This window comes from Carcharhinus amblyrhynchos, chromosome 1 (assembly GCF_965287045.1).
Source record: "Carcharhinus amblyrhynchos chromosome 1, sCarAmb.v2.hapA, whole genome shotgun sequence".
NCBI classification, from domain to species: Eukaryota; Metazoa; Chordata; class Chondrichthyes; order Carcharhiniformes; family Carcharhinidae; genus Carcharhinus; species Carcharhinus amblyrhynchos.
The window spans coordinates 88,056,607-88,077,159 of record NC_137324.1 but is presented as its reverse complement, the minus strand read 5'-3'; the positions used below and the strand labels follow the sequence as shown (position 1 = coordinate 88,077,159).

The following is a 20,553-nucleotide window of genomic DNA, read 5'->3' as shown; positions in this document are numbered from 1 at the left end:
ATCCTCTGTCTGAATTGTTGTATTCTTGGAGTCCTTTCTGTTCATTTCTCAGAACAAAAGGCTTGTGGTGTGATGCTCTCTTGAAGAGGAGACGAAGAATGTAATATGTGAGCTTCTCTCAAGCCCAAACTCATGCTTCTTTCCCTATGACTGCAACTCTCTGTTCAGTCTCTGTCAGTTCATGGGTTGCAAATTAAACTAGTCAATGCTTTCCATCTATCTGTATCTAAGTGGACCAAGATGCACCAAGGTGTCATCTGTACAGCCTCCCATCACACACCACATCATATTGACCTTCTCATGGCTCACCTTCACAGCAAAGCCCAATGGGATTTGATATCTAGAAAATCTCTGATACTTGTTTAACCATGCTTCTGCTTAGTTAGGGCCTATGACTTTCTCAAATCTTTCCAGTAATGGTAGAGACTTTTCCATAGCTGTTCTTTCATACCACCCATATGGTATTCTTGGTATTATTTGACTAATGCAGAACATGTATTTAATCTGCAGAGGTATGTAAAACAAAGCTTGAACATATCCAACTGCTGAGGGCAGTGAACAAAGAACAAAGAAGAACAAAGAACAACACAGCACGGGAAACAGGCCCTTCAGCCCAACAAGCCCGCGCCGCCATTTCAACGTTGTGAATCCCTCTTCTACCCATGACCCTTGCCTACGCTAATGGCACTCCTCATTGGAAACCAGATTGAGGGGATATTAATTTAGGGACAAATTGTTACACCAATTAGCCTAAGAGCACATCTTTGGCGTGTGGGAGGAAACCGGAGCACCTGGAGAAAACCCATGCAAGCACCGGGAGAATGTGCAAACTCCCTCAGACACTGGCCAAACCCATGTATCTGCACAGCAAACAGTGATAGTCACTGAGCTGTCGTGTTGCCCATCATCTGGTCCATTTTAAGTGTACACTAACGACGTGAAGCACTAGGCTACTCTCGAAACATCCAAGAGCAGCCCTTGCATGACCCACCATGTGTATGCCCCTTGTTGGACAACAAGGCGGACCGAAGCACCTGTGGATTGAAAGAGAAAAACATCAATACATGCACATCCTTACGCAAACCTTCAGGGGAATCCTTGAGCAAGTGAGTCAGGCTCTTGATCCTTTTTATAACAGTCTCCTATATCCCTCAATTGCCATCCCACTCATGTGCCTATCCAAGTATCCCTTAAACAACTCTAGCATGCCTGCCTCCACCACCTTACTTGGCAGCACGTTCCATACCCCCAACAACCCACTGTGGGAAAAACCTCCCTCTAACATCCGAATTGTACCTCCCCGCCACCCCCCCCCGTCACCCTAAGCCCGTGGCCCCTCGTAATATTTATTTCCAATCTAGGAAAAAGCTTACCACTGTTTAGTCTATCTATACCCTTCATAATCTTGTACACCTCTATTAGATCTCCCCTCATTCTCCGTCTTTCTAAGGGAAACAGCCCCAATTTATCCAATCTTTCCTCATAACCCAGTCCTTCCATACCAGGCAACATCCTGGTAAACCTCCTCTGCACTCTCCCCAGGGTCTCTACATCTTTCCGGTAGTAAGGCGACCAGAACTGGACGCAGTACTCCAAATGCGGCCTAACCAATGTTCTATACAACTGCAACATTAGCCACCAGCTCTTATACTCTATACCCCTTCCTATAAAGGCTAACATACCGTAAGCTTTCTTCACAACGTTCTTTTGATCATTTGCAGAACAAAACACGGAAGGAACTGAGTCAGGGAGGAAAGGGAAGAACACGGGAAAAATAATTGTGTTAAATCATTCAGATAATGTAGAAAGTTTGGTTTAATAGTTCTGCTCCAGATTTGGTTTCAGTGCGGTTGAGCAAATGTAAACAATTGTTTGTGCAGTTGGTGTTTAAGATAGATTTTGATTTCCTCTTCAAATTAACTTTCAAAGAAAAAATTGTTCCAGAATTGCAAAATGAATGTTTCTTAGTAACTAACAGTCTGACAATGAACCAAGAGCAGGTTGATCTCACAGCCCATCCTTACTCTATGATGAGTTAATAACCAGAGGAGGGATTGTTAGCAATTAATTCTTACAGGAAACAATTCTTACAGGAGATTAAGTGAAGGAGTAGGCTCAGAAGTAATTTCCCCTCCCTCCATAGTGAAATGTTGGTTTGACTTTCTTAAAGGAAAAGTGAGAACTTGGGCTCGATTATAGTGTGCTACGGACAATAGGTAGAATTGTATTCTAGTGTGGGTCACTGTCTTCAGAACAATGATTGTCAGCGTGCAAATCCACTGTGAAGACCAGCACTACCAAATCCAATAATGCCCTCAGCTGAAGTCCACACTAACACTTCTTTCCAGTATTAGTCACTGGACAACGGGGATTGATTTTCTTACTCTAACTCGGGGACATTGAGGCTGATTTTAACAAAACCACTGGTCTTGCTGGGGTCAGTAAACCCAATGTTGACTTGGAGTCACACTGGGATTTTCCTGGTCTCCATGCCTTAGTATCACAGAGCAGGGTATTTACCAACAAGCTTTAAAGGTAGCAGAAACTGGAATTTAAATAAACATTGTTGATATCTTCCTCATACGTTGATTGCCAAGTCTTGGTTGACCTTTGGCAGGAAGTAAGGAAGATGGGAGCTTTCCCGTCTGAAGGTGAAGATTGAAAGGAAAATGCAGAAGGCAAGTCAACTCAGTGCTGCTTTTGCAAATTCTGTAAAGTCTGGTTACAGACTGGCATTACTAGAAGGTTGCAGCACCCATCCTGTCAGGGAATAATGTTTGGGTTGGAGAGAAAAGTAATATTAAAATGTGAGAATGTGACTTACATTTTAAGAAATAAATATTCATTTTGTCCACAGCACATCTACTAGACCAAGTCAATGTCAGAGGATACTATGCTTTGAAATTAAAGGACACGAATGAGCTGCCATTGAGATTGCTCGATGTATCTGAACCAAAGACTTCAGTCGAGTTTTACAATAAACTAATCAGTGCCAATGGTTTTCCTTTGGGAATGTCAAGAAAACAATGCCCCAAGGAGGACAGACCAAGACACTGTTCCATGTGTCAACTTATAAAAGAGGAAAAAATATTTATATTCTTTGGATTCTGTCTTCTGCTCACCACTGTACTTCTCGCTTCAATTATTTTCATACACAAGAGAAAGCAAAGAAAACCATACTGAGTCAAATACCTACAACTTCACAAAGGACTGCCAAAAGGCTTGATGCTCCAGCTCATATCATTGTATGTGTGGCCTGTACATTTAGCTTAGATACTATTTTTCAGTACTAGATTTCCAGTGCATGAAAAGAAGGGAAATGACACCATTATAACATGTTTTCATAAAGAAAAGACCACATTAACAGTTAAAGGATGTGTGTTACCAATATCAGTTGGTAGATTACAGTTTTGTTTTGTTTCTGAAGTGGACAGGACATGAACAGCAGTTATATTCATATGAAGCAAACATTATAGCAACATGATGTGATTAGACAACAAGCAATGACCATCTAATCTATCCAGCTTAGCAGTTGAAACTGCTGAAGGTAGTTGTGAGATTCACTCGCAAAGCTGGTTGTCATCTGAACTCACTCACCTTACTCCAGAGAACATTTAATTTTTTTTACAGATCTTCGATGTCAAATGCCAGTAAGAAACACATATTAGTATATTTTCCTTTGTGGGCAAAGTTAAAGAGAAATTATTTTATTGTTTTGAATGCTTCATTCAATGGGAATATTTCTACATACATGTGTATTTGGCTTTTACATCTACATAGATATTTCAGTAGCCATAGAATGTCATTTTTTAAAATGGACTCTGTTTTATGGCTGATGTATTTCTCAATGTGAAGTAACAATTTATTATATTATTAAATGTTCAATGTAATATGTATTTTATCATTGTGTTTTATATTCATATCTTTTTGACACCTCATTTAATCTTTTTAGAATCCATATTCCTTCCTTTCCTAAAGGGTTCAAGATGGATGCAGTTCCATGACTAGCACCTGCTGCCTAACTTTACTAAAATGGGATAGATAGCTAATCACTGCCAAGGTGAGAATAGTAAGAAGTCTCACAACACCAGGTTAAAGTCCAACAGATTTATTTGGTAGCACAAGCTTTTGGAGCACTGCTCCTTCATCACAAGTGGAGAGTTGGTTTCACAAATGGGGCAGATATAGACACAGATTCAATTACAAGATAATGGTTGGAATACGAGTCTTTGCAGGTAATCAAGTCTTTACAGGTACAGACAATGTGAATGGACAGAGAGTTAAGCACAGTTTAAAGAGCCTGTGTCAATATGCATGATTTTCTTGGAGGTCGTCTCTACCTGAGCCAGCAGAATTGATGGAATGTGAAGTAGCTGTGATACTGTCTGATGCAAGACTGCAAATCTCACTTTATAGACTAAATGAAGAATGGCCATATTACCTATAGAACCTATTTCATTCCAATTCACGTCCCACACATAGGGGTCCACTAGGCATACTTTTGTCTGTTTTCAAAGCTAGCGATCCCTAGAATAAGGTCACTAATCTGTCACCAGAGGCTAATAGTTTGAAGGGTGCCTTGCGCATCAAACATGGCTGACCAGCCGTCTCTTCCACTCTTACCTCCAATCTTTGAGGTGTTAGAAGGATTTGATTTGATTTATTATTGTCACATGTATTAACATACAGTGCAAAGTATTTTTTCTTGTCCTATACAAAGCATAAGGTTCATTGAAAGGGAAACGAGAGAGTGCAGAATAGCTAGAGTGTAGAGAAAGATCAACTTAATGCAAGGTAAGTTCATCCAAAAGTCTGACAGCAGCAGGGAAGAAGCTGTTTTTGAGTTGGTTGGTACGTGACCTCAGACTTTTGTATATTTTTCCTGAAGGAAGAAGGTGGAAGAGAGAATGTATGGAGTGCATGAGGTCCTTCATTATGTTGGCTGTTTTGCTGAGGTAGCAGGAAGTGTAGACAGAGTCAATGGATGGAAGGCTGGTTTGCGTGATGGATTGGGCTACATTACGACTTTTTGTAGTTCCTTACAGTCTTGGGCAGAGCCAGAGACATACCAAGCACAAACGTAAGTCAGATTTTCTGATAAATCTAAAGGTTTAGTGAACAAGGGGCTCAATTAAGGTGAAGCTACAGGATGCTTGTGGTTATTATGAAACAGCTGTCACCATACAGGAATGAGGAAGGGGAAGACCACAGACTGATCTGAGCTCTTCACGCAAACAACCACCTCATGCATCCTTCTAGGACTCTGTGTGAATTGATGTCAAAGTACTTCAAGGCGACCCTGCTGCTTGTCCCAGAAACAGATTTGTAAATAGCATAATGATGTGGGGTACATGAAACAAACTCCCAGTTTATTCCTGAACTTTGAAGTGTGGACACAGACCAAAGTCTGACAAGCATGTGCCTTGTCCTGAATTACTTTTATTGGAATTTAAATTAGACTCAGTAGAAGACTGCAATTCACCCTTATTTCTGTTTGGTAACATCTGTATCTTAATGTTTCATATTCGCAAACCAAAGTTCACATACCTTCTTGAAAATTTCCCCAAATTACAATGGCAATTTATGGTATCATAAAATATGTGAATATCCTTCGCAGCATTGGTTGTTGTCACATTTGACTGATTTCTTTCTGTTCCTATGTATTTTCTCCCCTCTGTGTCAGCAGTGACTCAGTTGGTAGTACTCTTGTCTCTAACTCTAAAGGTTGTGGGTTTAAATCCCATTCTAGGATCTGAGCACAAAATCAAGGCAAACATTCCTGTGGAATACTAAGGGAGTGGAGGAATCACCTTTTGAATTTATTATTGTCACATATGTCAACATTGTGAAAATTATTGTTTCTTGCACACTATATTTGGTTCAGAAAAACAAGAGAGTGCAGAATATAATGTTACAGTCATTGCTGGGGTGTAAAGAAAGATCAACTTAATGCAAGGTAAGTCTATTCAAAACTCTGACAGCAGCAGGGAAGAAGCTGTTCTTGAGTTGGTCGGTACATGACCTCATATTTCCATATCTTCCAATGGAAGAAAGTGGAAGAGAAAATGTCCAGGATGCATGAGGTCCTTAATTATGCTGGCTGCTTCTCCAAGGCAATGGGAAGTGTAGACAGAGTCAATGGATCGGAGGTTGGTTTATATGATGGATCTGGCTACATTTAAGACTGTTTGTAGTTCCTTGGAGTCTTGGGCACAGCAGGAGCCATATCAAGCCGTGATACAACCAGAAAGAATGCTTTCGATGGTGCATCTGTAGAAGTTGGTGAGAGTTGTATGTGTCATGCCAAATCGCCTAAGTCTTCTGAAAAAGTAGAGGCATTGGTGGGCTTTCTTAACTAGAGTGTTGGCATGGGGAGGGGAAACCAGGACAGGTTGTAGGGGACCTAAAAACTTGAAGCTCTCAACCCTTCCTTACATCATTTCCATTGATGTAGCCAGGGGCATGGTGTCCTTTATGCTTCCTGAAGTCAATGACAAACTCCTTTGTTTTGTTGACATTGAGGGAGAGATTATTGTTGCTGCATCAGTTCACCAGATTCTCTATCACATTCCTGTACTGTCTCATCATTGTTTGAGATCCAACCCACTACAGTGGTGTTGTCAGCAAACTTGAAAATCGAATTGGAGAGGAATTTGGCCACACAGTGATAGATGAATAAGGAGTTGGGGGCTAAGGACACAAGACTTGTGAGGGACCGGTGTCGAGGATGATTGTGGTGGTGTTGTTGCCTATCCTTACTGATTGCACAGATCCTTACTTGAGAGTACAGGAATCCTTCCCTGCAGCGTATCAGGTAAACAATGTTGGCCAAGTTGCAAGAGTATGTACCATGTACATGGTGGATAGTGTTCTCATGTGAGTTATCAATGATTCAGCACATCTTGCAGAAGTTGCTGTGGCAGGGTTGTGTAGTGTCACGGTCACTGTTCTCGTGAAGGCTGGGTAGTTTGCTGCAAATAATGATCTGTTTGAGGTTGTGTAGTTGTTTAAAGGCAAGAAGTGGGAGTGTGGGGATGGCCTTGGTGAGATGTTTGTCTTCATCTATGACATGTTGAAGGCTCCAAACATGTTGTAGCTTCTCCACTCTGAGGGAGTACTGGATAATGAAGGGTACTCTGTCCCGTATCCCATGTTTGTCTTTTGAGGAGGTCAGTGCAGTTTTTCCACTATGGTGCATCACAACTGTCAATTGATGAGTCAAATGCCATATCCTGTTCTTGAGGATATCTTATGACTCCACTATTACAGTGCATTCCACACCCCAACCACTCTCTGAATAAAGAATTACTTCAGACATCCGTCCTATATCTCCCACTATGAACCTTAACATTATGCCCCCTAGTAACAGCTACATCCACCCAAAGAAGTAGTCTGAACATCCACTCTATCCCTCTCATCATCTTATAAACTTCTATAAGTCACCTCTCACTTTCCTCTGCTCTAAAGAGAAAAACCCCAGCTCCCTCAATCTTTCCTCATAAGACCTACTCTCCAAAACAGGCAGCATCTGGTAAATCTCCTCTGCACTCTCTCCAATGCTTCCACATCCTTTATAGTGAGGTAATGAGAACTAAACAAAATATTCCAAATGTGGTCTCACCAAGGTCCTGTATAGTTGCAGCATATCCCCACAACTCAAACTCAACCCCGTTACTAAACACTCACACCCTATAATCCTTCTTTACAGCTCTATCCACTTGAGTGGCAACCTTCAATGATCTGTGGATACGAACCCCAAGATCTCTGTTCCTTCACATTCCTCAGAAGTCTGTGGTTGACCCTGTAATCCACATTCAAGTTTGTTCTACCAAAATGAATCACCTCGCACTTATCAGGGTTAAACTCCATCTGCCACTTCTCAGCCCAGCTCTGCATCCTATCAATATCTCTTTGCAGCCTACAAGAGCACTCCACCTCATCCACTACTTCACCAATCTTGGTGTCATCAGCATTTACTAACCCACCCTTCAGCCCACTTTTCCAAATCACAAATAGCAGAGGACCCAGCACAGATCCCTGTGGAACACCGCTGGTGACTGGCCTCCAGTCTGAAAATTTTCCCTCCACCACCATCCTTTGTCATCTATGAAATAGCCAATTACTTATCCAATCGGCCAAATTTCCTTCTATCCCACACCTCCTTACTTTCTTCATGCTTTGTTTTTTTTAAATGGCATTAGCTTTGAATAATCATTCAAAAATTTGTTTATCAGCCTGTTTGAAAAAATTGAAATCACATGAAAAAGATAAAGCCTAGTTTAAAGCAGCAGCATTAGCAAATTACCACACAAGGACATTAGGAATGGTTCTGACAAGGCAAGACCAATGTCCAACAACTCAAGTCCTCCTTTTCAGCTTCTCTACCCAACTTTCTATTCTCATCATTATGTGTACCAAGTCTAATCAAAAAGTTACTACCTTTGCAGGTACTGCTTGCTAGTCTTCTTCCTAATGCCCCAAAATGTTATCATTGTCAGATATGGGCAGTCTCTGACTGTTTGCCTTCCCATGTCAAGAGGGCTTTGCAGCTGCTCAGTGAGATCCTTGACCTTTACACCAAACAGGCAACAAGGATACATGTATTAGCAGCTGCAGGGTTTCCCATCACCACTGCTTTCCCAATCTTCCTCCTGCACAGAGCCATACATGGTGTTGTGGACTTGTTTTTGGCTGCACTCCACAGTCAAAGACAATCATTCAATTGATATTAACGGAATGCCGTTCAAACATTTAAAATCCAAAAAGCAGCTAAAGACCAAGAAAATAAAATGACAAGACTTTTCAGTCCATAAAATTTATTAATGGTTTCTATCTGAGAGCAGAGTTATTCGGCAAACTGTGGAACCACAGTGGTCTTTTCGCTCACATAGATGCCATCCAGGAATTTACGAATATCCTTCTTTTTCACTGTTGTTGCTTGTTGAATGAGAGCAGCTAAAGAGAAGACAAACTACAAGTTAGAAACATCTAAGCTCAGTAAAATGGCAAGGTGATGCTGAAGCTTCAATATTTTTACAACATTGTCTATTGCCTTGAAAGTGAATTTTTAATCAAAATTTAGAAGGAAAAAGCAGTTAATGTTTCTATTAAGTAGCACAAAACTACTAAAATAGCTTTTGAACAGAAAAAAGCACTTGCATTCTACAGCTAAAAAATTACCCACCTAATATTACCACATTTATATTGTTAAATTTGTGGAATAAACAAATGTTTAATTTCCACTAATGACCATTAATGGCGTTTCTTCTTAGCTCCCTCTAGCTGGTTTCATTATACAGAATGTAGTCACCAAATTCATAAATCATGCTAGCTATTTTACTGATAAATTCCCACATCAAGATTCTCAAAAGGTTTGTAAGAATCTATTTTCCACTTTGCTCAGAAGGATTGCATGATCTGGAAAACAGAACTTTTCAGCTTAAAGACTGATTAAACAAGACAACAGTATTATTTTGTGAAAACACAAGACAACAAATTTCAAGACAATGTTGGAACCTGTACTACCTGACCATTTCACAATTAACAGTCAACTTTTGTAATGTCAAAAATTAAGGAACTGTTCGTTCCACTATTCATACTTTTGCATCACCTTGCTTTTTAGTCAAACGCTAAAGCTTTTTCATTACAGATTTATAATTAAAAACTTAATATTTGCCACATGCTCTGGAGAGGAGGATGCTTCCTACACGTCTGCTCCAGTGGAGAAGACACAAGACACTGCTAACCTTTAATCCATTATGTCTATGCTGAGGTATCAACAACTGCACCCTTCTCAGAGACGTAAATACCATCCAAGAATTTTCGGATATCCTTGTTTTTGACTGTTGTTGCCTGTTGAATCAGGGCAGCTAGAAGATAAATAACCCATGCAGGAAAATTAACCCAAAAGACGCATCATGCAAACAGGAGCTGAAAAGGGAAACTAAAGACAGCACAAATCATACTGCAGTTGCAAGTAGCTCTTAAGTTGCCAATTAGAAACATTAGGTAGTCAATGACAACTCAAGAGTTAAGCCAAAATAAGCAGCTTTAAAAATTAAGAAAGCAAAATTAAAATCAGTTTAGGATTTCACAATTTTGACAGCAGGATACCCAGGAAAACTAGCATTAAAGAGAGGGGATGAGCAATATTGTATTGGTTTAAGTTTTGAATCACCACATCAAGATTTCAACTTTCAGCATCATCTATAAGGCTTGGTGACAGATTGAGAAAGCAGAACAACAAAACAGAAGCCAGTGAGCAATTTACATCACTGCCATATCTATCAACATAAATGTGCCATGATGGGCTAAGTACGCAAAGTAGGAAGTGCTTTCTAATGCAAAGGATAAAGAAACCAAAGCAGGTTTTAAAGAAGTTATGGTATGGTAAAGAAACTACATCAGGTGCAAGATTACTCAAATGAGCAGGTAAACGACATGGGAAGAGAATAAGGAGAACTAGGATATCAGATGCTTCTTTGGGGAATTGAAAAATTTGAGAAAGAAAATTGATTCTAATCAAAGTTATTGAAAACATGAGTAAATTCCTGAAGCAGCTAAAGGCTAGCCATTGGACTAGACCAGAAGACAGAGCAACTGATCTGATCACTGGGCTTCACCTCAAATCATGATTAAAGGAGACAACTAATTTTACAGGCAGTCAAAACCCAGGACATTTCATTGATAAAACAATTTGCTGCATCAGCAGTCTTCACAAATTTTGCCTTCAACTGCATAAAGGTGAAGCACCATACTTATACCCATTGGTTCCATGTCTACATGTTACCTGAAAGGTAGGAATAGAAGTTATTAATACATCGAGTAACAATTTTTCCACTTGCTTCAGGAGCTGAGAGGACTGCAATGTGTCAACACAGCTACCATTTGAGGAAGCAAATTGAAATTTAAACACATTGAGGAAAATTAAAATGAGACCTTTTGGGGAAATAGGTGGAAAAGCACAGCAGTCAGCATAACTCCAGGGAGCTATGCTCAATTACAAAACAGAATAGAAAAGGAAATAAAAGCAGAAGATCTATCAACGAAGAGATCTCCCAAAGCCATCAAGTTCTCAATTTTAAAATATTCTTTCATGGGTTGGAGGCATCATGGCCATAGTCAGCATTTTATGCTGGAACAGAGCTCCTTGCTGAGCCATTTAAGGTCAGTTAAGAATCACCCACATTGCTATGGATGTTAGCAGAAAGATGAGGACATTGAACGATGCACCGATAAGCATCATTTTAGAACCCCATATGTGCTGCCAACCACCTTAGTCAAGCAAGGTAGTTGTAGCGTGATTTTTTATGAAGACCATAGAAATTGGAAAAAAATTATGGTTCAACAAGTGATTTTAAAAAAGACAAGTTAACCAAGTTGAGTTATAAAAAAACATTTGAACTGACATGAAGGAAAAAAGTAGGGCTGAAATCATGAAGGAGCAGGCCATAGAGATGCACAGAAACAATTTATAAAATAGAGGCATAATATAAATCAGTAAGCTTTTACTTCAAGTATTCCTTTCCCCCATACAAACGTTCACAACGACAGATCACCTGCATTCATAAAAAGTTATGACTTTTCACTCTTGCTAGTTAGTTTATAAAGAGGGATGAGGAGTCAGTCACCAATATACTTCCGGTTCTATTCCAAGTATTTCAATGGTCTGGCAGTCCAAGTTGACTGTAGAATACTAACCAGAGTTTGACACGAGTTCAATGTCGTTTCCCTCAAGGACAAGCTCATCTTTCTGGGCCTGGGAAACTATGCATGAAACACCTGATTCAAAAAGAAAGGAACAGGGAGGAGTTACAAAGGTTACCTTTCTCCGTAAAAATATTTAGAAATTAATGCTCTCTTCACTCACCTGGCTTCATACGAACTCTACGAATATACTTTTCTCCCAGAAAGTTACGGATTTCTACCAGAGATCCTGTTTCCTGAACAACCACGTTAATGGGGAAATGAGCATACACTGATCTCATCTTGTAACGGAAACCCTAGGTTTGGAAAACAGAAAAAGTCATGATATGCTTTAGACATTCAGCCCAATACTGTTGAAATGACTTATCTCAAACTATTTGCTCATCAGAATTTAAAATGGATCATTTGATTGTTTTTTGAAAAACTTTTTAGCTATGACACCAATGATGCTCCAAATTTGGGGAAGTTTAGGAAAATATGCCATATCAGTATTCCAAGTTAAAGTTACAGTTGGAACAAAATACTATAGATACTGGATCAACCTGAAACATCAACTATTTCTCTCCCCATAGATGCTGCCAAACATTGTGTTCTTATTTAGGTCTCATTTTTTGTCTGGAATCAGATTTCAGGATCATGAAGGCCAAAGGAGACTCAGTTAATGGAGTATATCTATACACACAGACATGAAGATACAAGGCTGATGTTAAGCTAGGCAACATTTAAAACAATTCTAGCCTCTGGTTTATGCAAAAGGAAGAAATCAAGAGTACCATTCCTATTAGCCTTATAGTACAGGGGCAGATGGATTGGGACAAGTCACCATATGCCTATAGGAACAAAAACTTGACAGCCTGGCCAGAATTATTATATAAATTCTCATTTGGTCAAGGTACTGGAGGATGCCTAGTGCCCAAGGAAATGGATGGAGCAAGAACACAACTTCAGTATGTAGCACAAAATTTCAAAGACATGTTGTGCAATTGAGTTTAGCTACTTATAAATTACTTACTACGGTGACACCCTTGATCATGTTCTGCACATGACTGCAGATTGTCCGCACCGTGGCTAACTCTTTTCTGTTACCCCACCATTTGTCAACGCGAAGCTTGGAAAAAGGGAAAACAATGTTACTAATAGTTTCATAAACATGTGTTAAAAATCAAAATTCACTATTGCTGGATTGAGAAAGTATGATCCAATTTGTAAACTAATTTACAAGATAGTGACAGCATTTTAGGCTTTAGATACACCAGGCATCACCTTGCTTTTAACACATTACCTATTATAAAACTAAGGCCATAACAGTATATTCTGCCAGATACTGTAAAATATTGAATTATAAAATTTAGTTATAAATCACAATCGTAACTATATGCCTACAGATAGAGTTGAGATAAAGATTCAGGAATGGCAGTAGTTGCAGATTTCAGGGAAATACTGAAAACGTACCCAAGCTGATGACGATATGGGACGACCAGGAAGTGTTTGGATTGTTAACATACAGAATAGTGTGGCAACCCGTCAATCCCAAAATGACAACATTGGCGACGAGAGTTAAACTGGGTTCCTTTGTTGCACATAATTCCCCTCAAAAGTTAACAGCACATTTTTGCATTGCGAAAACTGATCATTGGGAACCTTGTCCAAAATTGGTCCATCTTTGACATATTAAACAAGCTTGACATTGATCTTAGGCGCCCCAAAATTACCAATAAATGCCAAAACAAAATAAAAACAATGGGTCTCCAGGAGTGCAAATATATATATGAAATTAATTCTGTTCATGAAAATACAAGGAATATTGCTATATCTTCACCCTAATATCACTAAGTGATGATCAATAAAATCAGGATATTAAATCAGTTATGTTACATTACTCCGCAATATTGAAAGATAATTAGCCTGTGCTGAAAACTTCACACTCATTACAAACACTGCTAACTTGTCAAAGGCCACGAACTAAAATTATGGATGTTTTATTTATATCTAATTCAGACACCAGAATTATGCAAGATAGTGCTGGTCTAACTGTGACCCATACTGAGCTTGAGCCACAGTAAATCAGTATTGCAAAGCAGCATTTCAGAGTTTTGGTTCTACTTTATTGGCCCCCTGGCAGCATGGTGATAGTGGTTAGCAGTGCTACCTCTCAGCACCAGGCTCTGGGATTCAATTCCCAGCTTGGGTCAATGCCTATGCAAAGTCTACATGTTCTCCCAGCATTTGCATGGGTTTTCTCTGGGCACTCCGGTTTCCTTCCAGTTTGAAAGACAGGCTGGGTAGGTACATCGGCCATGCTAAATTCTCCCTCAGGTGTATCCGAACAGTGGCAACTAAGGGATTTGCACAGTAACTTCATTGCAACGTCAGCATCATAAGTAGGCCAGCACTAAGTAAACTTTAGAAACAAATACGCACTGAACAAAGTCAGAGTAGAAGACAGTCCACTTAAAGCAAGTTTTGGTCAATTATCCCTTTGCCAACCTATTTATGCTCCTCCCCCATAACCTCCCATTCATCAGGTAGCCCAGAAGCACCCTTTTCACTTGTTCATTCCAACATCTTTCAACATTCTATCCATAAGATAAATCATTTGCACTTTTGATACAAGTTATATTTTTGCCAAAATTCACCTTACAGAGAAAGTAAAGTGGACAGTTGAAAAGTATTTCCCCAAAAGCATCTCAAAACTCAAGTTTTGGCTCTTTCCATTCCACTAATACAATTTGTAACATGTTGCTTATCCATTTCCTGAAGGCTTCAAAATTGTTGACTGCTGAAGATACTTGGTGGTTTTACCTAAAAGGAGGGTAACTGACTGCATTAACATAGGATGCCAAACATACAAGGCAAATCAGAGCCTATGAAACTGCCAGATGATGGTGCCATGCTAGCAGCTTAAGAGGTTTTGCACTCAAACTGATTTAAATATATTCCACTGCTAAGCCAAACATCTATAAAAAGAAAGACACTAGAAACTTGGCAGTGATAGCACACATTTCAGAATAAAAGTGTGTTCAAATGACAAGTGCATAATCTAAGCTGGTCATATGAGTAAACTGCTATATTGTTTTATGCACTCTCTTCATTGTGACACAAAGAACCAGTGTTAATGGGTAGAAAACATGAGACTCGCGGCATAACTCATTAACCAACATTTGCTTCTTAATCTTTGTTTTTGTGCTTACAGAATAGTAACTGCAATTCATGTGATTTAGAGGTGTTTTGAGGTCTACCACAAAATGTTTTCTTTATAGAAGAAAACTCAGACAATTACAAGTGGGAATGCCCAATAGATTTCAACGAACAAAGAACTTCATGCCCTGAACAGTCCTTCAGACTAAGTACGGCGTGCGTGCATGTTTTAAAGGCCAAAACAGCAGCCAAATTGCAGACAGCAAGATCCTACAAACGAGAGGAATGCCTAGCTAACCTGTTTGCATGGGAGCATGGATGGATGGTTGGTTGCTTGCTAGAACACTAGAACCAACTGCTCCTACGTACCCACAGTATAGATTTAACACATCTGAAAATCTGTCTCACCAACATTTCAACATTGAACGGTCAGCATTCTAAACAGTCATCATAGAGTCTATGTTCAAAAGCACATGAATAGATCTCTTCTCATGCGAGAACGTACTCCAGACAAACCAAGCTAAACACTGAAGTAGACATACCAAAATCTTGCAAAACAATCAATTTCACCAAATCTTTAACAAATACACAAACATCTTACCTTCTTTTTCTTGGTGCCAAGAAGGCTGAGTTCCAGGTTAATGTGATTAAACTCCCTGCGCAATGTTCCTCGAGGCCCCTTTACAATGACAGTGCGGCCTTTCAAAGTCACGTCAACTGTAAACAAGAGAGAGACAATGTTAGCGACAACACAAAATTCAATAATTGATTATAAAGCCTTGATTTTAAAAAGTTATAGAGGAAGATAACTGTACCATTGTCAGGAATGTCAACAATCTGGTTACTGAGAATGGTCTTCATTCTGAGAAGAAAAAATTGATTTAACATAATAAAAGGCAAGGTAATACCATAATTTACAGATAAAATTGCAAATTAGTAGCCATCACAAAATAGCACTCAGTTGTAATGGACATCACACAGAAAAACTTCTAACAAAACATTTTAATTATTGTTTCCAACAGAAGTGCAGTGCTAAGAACACTGATTTTGGATTGGACATTAAATCAAGATAGACTTGTTTATATAGTACCTTTCATTGGGCTCCAAAATACAGCCAATTGAAAGTGAAGTCATTGTTACCATGTAGGAAATGTAGCAGCCAATTTGCATACGGCAAAGATCAATCTGCTTTAATAATGTTTGATGAAACTAACTTTGTCCAGGAGTCCATGAATAAATCTTTTGCTCTTCAAAACAGTGCCTCAGGATCTGTTACATCTACCTGATTTTTGTCTCAAATTTTAATGTTTCATTCAAAAAAAAAGCCAACAACACAGCCTGTGCTCTCTGGAATCAGACTCCTACAGCCTTCACATTGTCAACCCCATGGGATAATGAGATTTGTACTGACCAAGCCAAACCAAAGTCTTTGCTGTCACTAACACTTCGTTGTACACTAATTGGCTACATACTCATTAAAATATGTCAATAACGACTTCAAAATCATTTCATTCCCTGTGGTGCACCCACTGGAAGGTTCCACACAATGTCTATAATGACAAAACAGCACCTTGCACATTTGGGTGAATTGACATTTTGAGTCTGAAAGCAGATGAGCGTTGCCCTAGAAGTTTGGGAAAGCAAAGCCCCCAAATGCATTAATACAATTTTGAGTCAGAGTGGAAGCCACACAGACACCAGTGATGAGACACGGATCAGGACGGGACCACTTCTTGTCGGCATATAAACCGTAGCATTCCGAGTCACAGCCAAGGTGCGGTCGATCTGACACTCATGCAGTATCAGTCTCTCAGCCCGCTTTAACAACACGGACCACCACCCGGCCGCGGGCGTAAGCAACCAAATCTAGCTCCGGGCCTGAAACGAAGGACCACTCGTCCGCCCGCCACAAAACTCTCCAAATTAACCCGCATCCGCCAAAGGAACTCCAGCAATACCGCCCTGAGCGGCGGCCAGAGAAAGCCCACTGCCCGTTACCGCCGACCGCGGCCCGGCATACACCGAGAAGGAGCCGATGGAAGCGGATTCCCCCATAGCCACCCGTTTCCCATCCCCTCACCTCGCTCAAGATGGAGGAAAGGAAGTCACTACCTCCTCCACCCACACTTGTAATGGAACGTCCTGCGTCACCATGAAACGTCATCACGCACAGCACACTCCAGGATATCACTTCCGGCGGATTTCTCGCCTTCCTGCCCATTCATAACAAACCTGCTGGAGTGTGTGGTTTACTAACTTACAGTCTTACTGCACTAATTCTCTGCTCTCTTTCCGGCTAATTCATTCCTTATGCAAACAGTTCACGCGATAGATTTTTAAAATAAATATTTCTTCTTTTGGTTAATTTATTTCCTAAAACTTTCTGAGTTTTGACAAGAATAAATTAGATCCAAAGGAATTGTTAGACCCACATATTTATTTTGTTAGGGTACCAGTTCAGAAACATCAAGGCGCACACTGAAATCAGGCAAGACCCCAACAATTCTCTGTTTTTGCATTAGTGTGAGAATAACCGCAAATGTGATTCTACTGACAAACTAGGAAGAGTTTAATTAAAGCAAATTTTATTTACTAACATAGTTTAACTACAATAAATGAATTATCTTAACATAGGAACTTAAGAATTAGAAACATAAATAGGCAAATTCAGCCTTTGAGCCTGCTCTGCTAATCAATCAGATCATGGCTGATCTCTCTCTGGTCTCAAATCCACCTCCTCACCTGTTCCCCATATCCCTCTTTGCTTTTTAATCAGAAATATGACTACCATAATCCTTTCACAATTGAACAATACGTAAACATGACAAGATACAAGCCTTAGCAGCTAATATGTTGCTATGAGTTTCAATTCAAGCAATATTCCTCTTAAACCCTCTCTATAAAATTAGTTAACACAACACAGGCATGCTTGCCTGTGACTTAGTTTAGGAGTTCTGGAGCTTTCAGAAAGATAGAGACTGCCTTCCTCTAGCAGTCCAGGCAGCAAATCCTTGTATTATAAAATTCCTGCAGGCTTAGGTCCTTCCATTATTCACATGCTCCATCTCTGTCTATCAACCTAATTACAAATCTACTCTGAAATCCCAGGGGAACCCAAGAAAAAAACAAATGCATTGGCTCTGCTTAAACACTCCATGTTTGAACTGAGTACATTTCTTGTGCCCCCAACTACTAATTTAAATGTTTTCCTGGACAAATTGGCACCTTGCAAAATAGATCTAAATTCAAACATTCCCCATACAAGAAACATGATAAAAAATATATTTCTTAAAGGCACTGTATCATCACACTTCCTCCCTTAAAAAATGAACCAACAGTATGAAAAAGATGGCTTCGTTTTTCAAAACCTCTGGTTTTCACACTTTTAGTACTCTATGATATATGTATGTACATTTTATTAGATCTAAGCGTGCAAATATAACAATTATATAGTCCAATTCAGTCTTTTCTAACATTGAACGTTCCATCCCTCTTTCATCAAAGTTGTGATAAAGCATTTGCAATCACTTTCTCCCTTCCTGTTTTTCTCAACTCGCTGCTATTGTTCAGCTGCTTCCTCTTTCTTACAGAGGCTTCCTTTTATTTTCAATCTTGTTTTGATTCTGAGTCTGAAACTGAACCTGATTCCATTGTCATGATTGTAAATCAATTCTATTATAAACTGGGTAGATTTGAAAGAGACAAAGAGCGCATAAAAAGGTGGAAAATAATTGTCCTTCCTCCTTCTCTCCTTCAGTCCAAAAAAGTCATTTTGAATTGAAACATTAATTCTTTATGTCTCGCCACAGAAGCTACCAGGCTCATTGAGTTTTTTCAGCATTTTCTCTTTTTACTATGTTAGATCAATTGGACTAGATTCTGGCAGCAAAGACCCATAAAATTCAGCTCCTCATACTACAGTAATGTGGTTCATGTTTTGGCAATTACCGTTGAATATGCCATGGCCCTGCACGTCTATGTGCCAATGGCGTTATTAGCTCCTCACTATTGTGTGCATACAATGCTCCAGACCAGCACCTGTCCCCGTGCCGGATTTTGAGTCCAATGTATAAATGAGGCCTGGCTTAACTTCAGGAGAGTATTTTCACATGGTTTCTTAGTTTTCAATGGATCTTCATACATTTTGACTTTTGATTTTGATTGTGGTTTATTATTGTCACGTTTTAACATACTGTGAAAAGTACTTTTCCTTGCATGTTGTACAGACAAAACATACCGTGCGTAGAGAAGGAAACGAGAGAATACAAGCTGTAGTGTTACATTCATAGCTAGGGCTTGGAGAAAGATCAACTTAATGTAAGGTAAGTCCATTCAAAGGTCTAACAGCAGCAGGGAAGAAGCTGTTCTTGAATCGGTTGGTACATGGCCTCAGATTTTTGTATCTTTTTTCTGAAGGAAGAAGGTCGAAGAGAGAATGTACAAGGTGCATGGGGTCCTTAATTATGCTGGCTGCTTTGCTGAGGCAGCAAGAAGTATAGACAGAGTCAATAGATGGGAGGCCCATTAAGCTTCTGGGTTAATTTCACAGAAAGTAGATTACTTGCAATGAGAAAAGAAGACAGAAAGAATCAGAGTTGCGGGAAGTGAGGATGACTGTACAAAGAAAAGCACAGAAAAACAGTTTACTCTTCCAAAGCATCCCATATGTGCACAGAAAAGTCATACAGCAGTGAGCAAAGAGTAAACATCAAAGAGGAAGATGAAAATGGTGAAGAAGATTTGGCAGGGAAAAGGCCAGAATTGCCACAAAAGGGAATGTCAGATGATGGAAGCAAACGGTGGAGCATACAACTACCAATATGCCACATAAGGTACAAGGCAGAGTAGGCTGGTATTGAAAGAGGGAATGCCTGTGTCCAGAGATGTTTAGGGCCAGGAATAGAGATTGCACAGTCAGTAATTTAATGGAAGATAGCATGAGGGAAGATGAGATTCCTATTAGTTATTTATATTGGTGAGTTTAGTATAGCTGATGTTTGTGGCTAATGGTTAGATTTTTGCCCATGCCTCTTTAATTAATTTTTAATTATTAATTTTTAATGTTGTTCTGCTCTGTCACAATTACACCCATACTATTTTTAAATGCTTTATCCTGGACGAAATTACTTGCTAAATCAAGTAAAATTTCCATCCGTTAATGCATTTGTGGTTATGAAACATTGCTACTCCTCAAATAGCTGTTTAACTCTTTCATAGGATTTGGGCATCACTAGCAAGGCCAGCATTTGATGCCCATCCCCAAGCGTGAAGCCATTTCAGATGGCAGTTAAAGAAAACCAGATAGCTGTGGGTCTGGAATCAAATGTAGTTCAGAACAAGTAAGATTGGCAGATTTCCTTCCTTAAAAAAAAATTTGTGAACCAGAGGTATTTTTATATAATTGATGTAGCTTCATGGTCACCAATACTGAGGCTAGTTTCAATCTTAAAATTATTCCACTAACTACCAGGTGGCTGAAATAACTCCTCAAAGGCTGGTGTCCCTTCACAAGATTGCCTTTATTTACAACATTATCTCCGCTCCTAAGAGTGCATCAGGTACAAAGTCAGAACCCAGAATGCCACAGACCTGACAGTCACCATGATATGCACAAGTGTGACTCTGTGATTGGGCAGGCAATCATTATTTCAATCAGGGAGCTCATACTCCAAAGCCTCACCTCATGGGTCTCATTGAGATCATCACAGT

General features: G+C 39.6%; 2 protein-coding genes across 3 annotated transcripts in view; one reads left to right on the top strand and one right to left on the bottom strand.

The window, feature by feature from the left end:
- The window catches only part of LOC145349856 (beta-klotho-like), a 31,135-nt gene extending 27,951 nt beyond the window's left edge, over positions 1-3,184 (top strand). Inside the window, exon 5 of the mRNA XM_080198456.1 lies at positions 2,858-3,184. Coding sequence (XP_080054582.1) covers positions 2,858-3,183 — 326 coding nt within the window. The 3' untranslated portion in view covers position 3,184. The remainder of the gene's footprint in view (positions 1-2,857) is intronic.
- A 5,615-nt stretch (positions 3,185-8,799) lies between these two features.
- Positions 8,800-16,998, bottom strand: rpl9 (ribosomal protein L9). 2 transcript variants are annotated; one of them, XM_080188689.1, is made up of 8 exons: positions 16,925-16,998; positions 15,660-15,706; positions 15,446-15,561; positions 12,719-12,814; positions 11,870-12,002; positions 11,701-11,781; positions 9,747-9,869; positions 8,800-8,955 (listed from the first exon to the last, which is right to left on the bottom strand). In XM_080188689.1, the coding sequence occupies exons 2-7, from the start codon at positions 15,703-15,705 to the stop codon at positions 9,763-9,765; spliced, it is 579 nt and encodes a 192-aa protein (XP_080044815.1). In that variant the 5' UTR covers position 15,706; positions 16,925-16,998; the 3' UTR covers positions 8,800-8,955; positions 9,747-9,762. The 2 variants fall into 2 exon arrangements, with proteins under 2 accessions (XP_080044815.1, XP_080044808.1); XM_080188682.1 differs by lacking the exon at positions 9,747-9,869 and having other exon boundaries at positions 16,925-16,996.
- Positions 16,999-20,553: the final 3,555 nt, after the last annotated feature.

What these genes read in the sequence shown, in the direction of transcription:
- rpl9 (XM_080188682.1), bottom strand. Translation starts at nt 15,705, where the DNA reads ATGAAGACCATTCTCAGTAACCAGATTGTTGACATTCCTGACAATG. An exon ending in TAGAGTTCGTATGAAGCCAG is followed by an intron (nt 11,782 to 11,869) that starts GTGAGTGAAGAG and finishes TTTTTGAATCAG; the next exon opens with GTGTTTCATGCATAGTTTCC. An exon ending in TGAACTCGTGTCAAACTCTG is followed by an intron (nt 8,956 to 11,700) that starts GTTAGTATTCTA and finishes TCTTCTCTTTAG; the next exon opens with CTGCTCTCATTCAACAAGCA.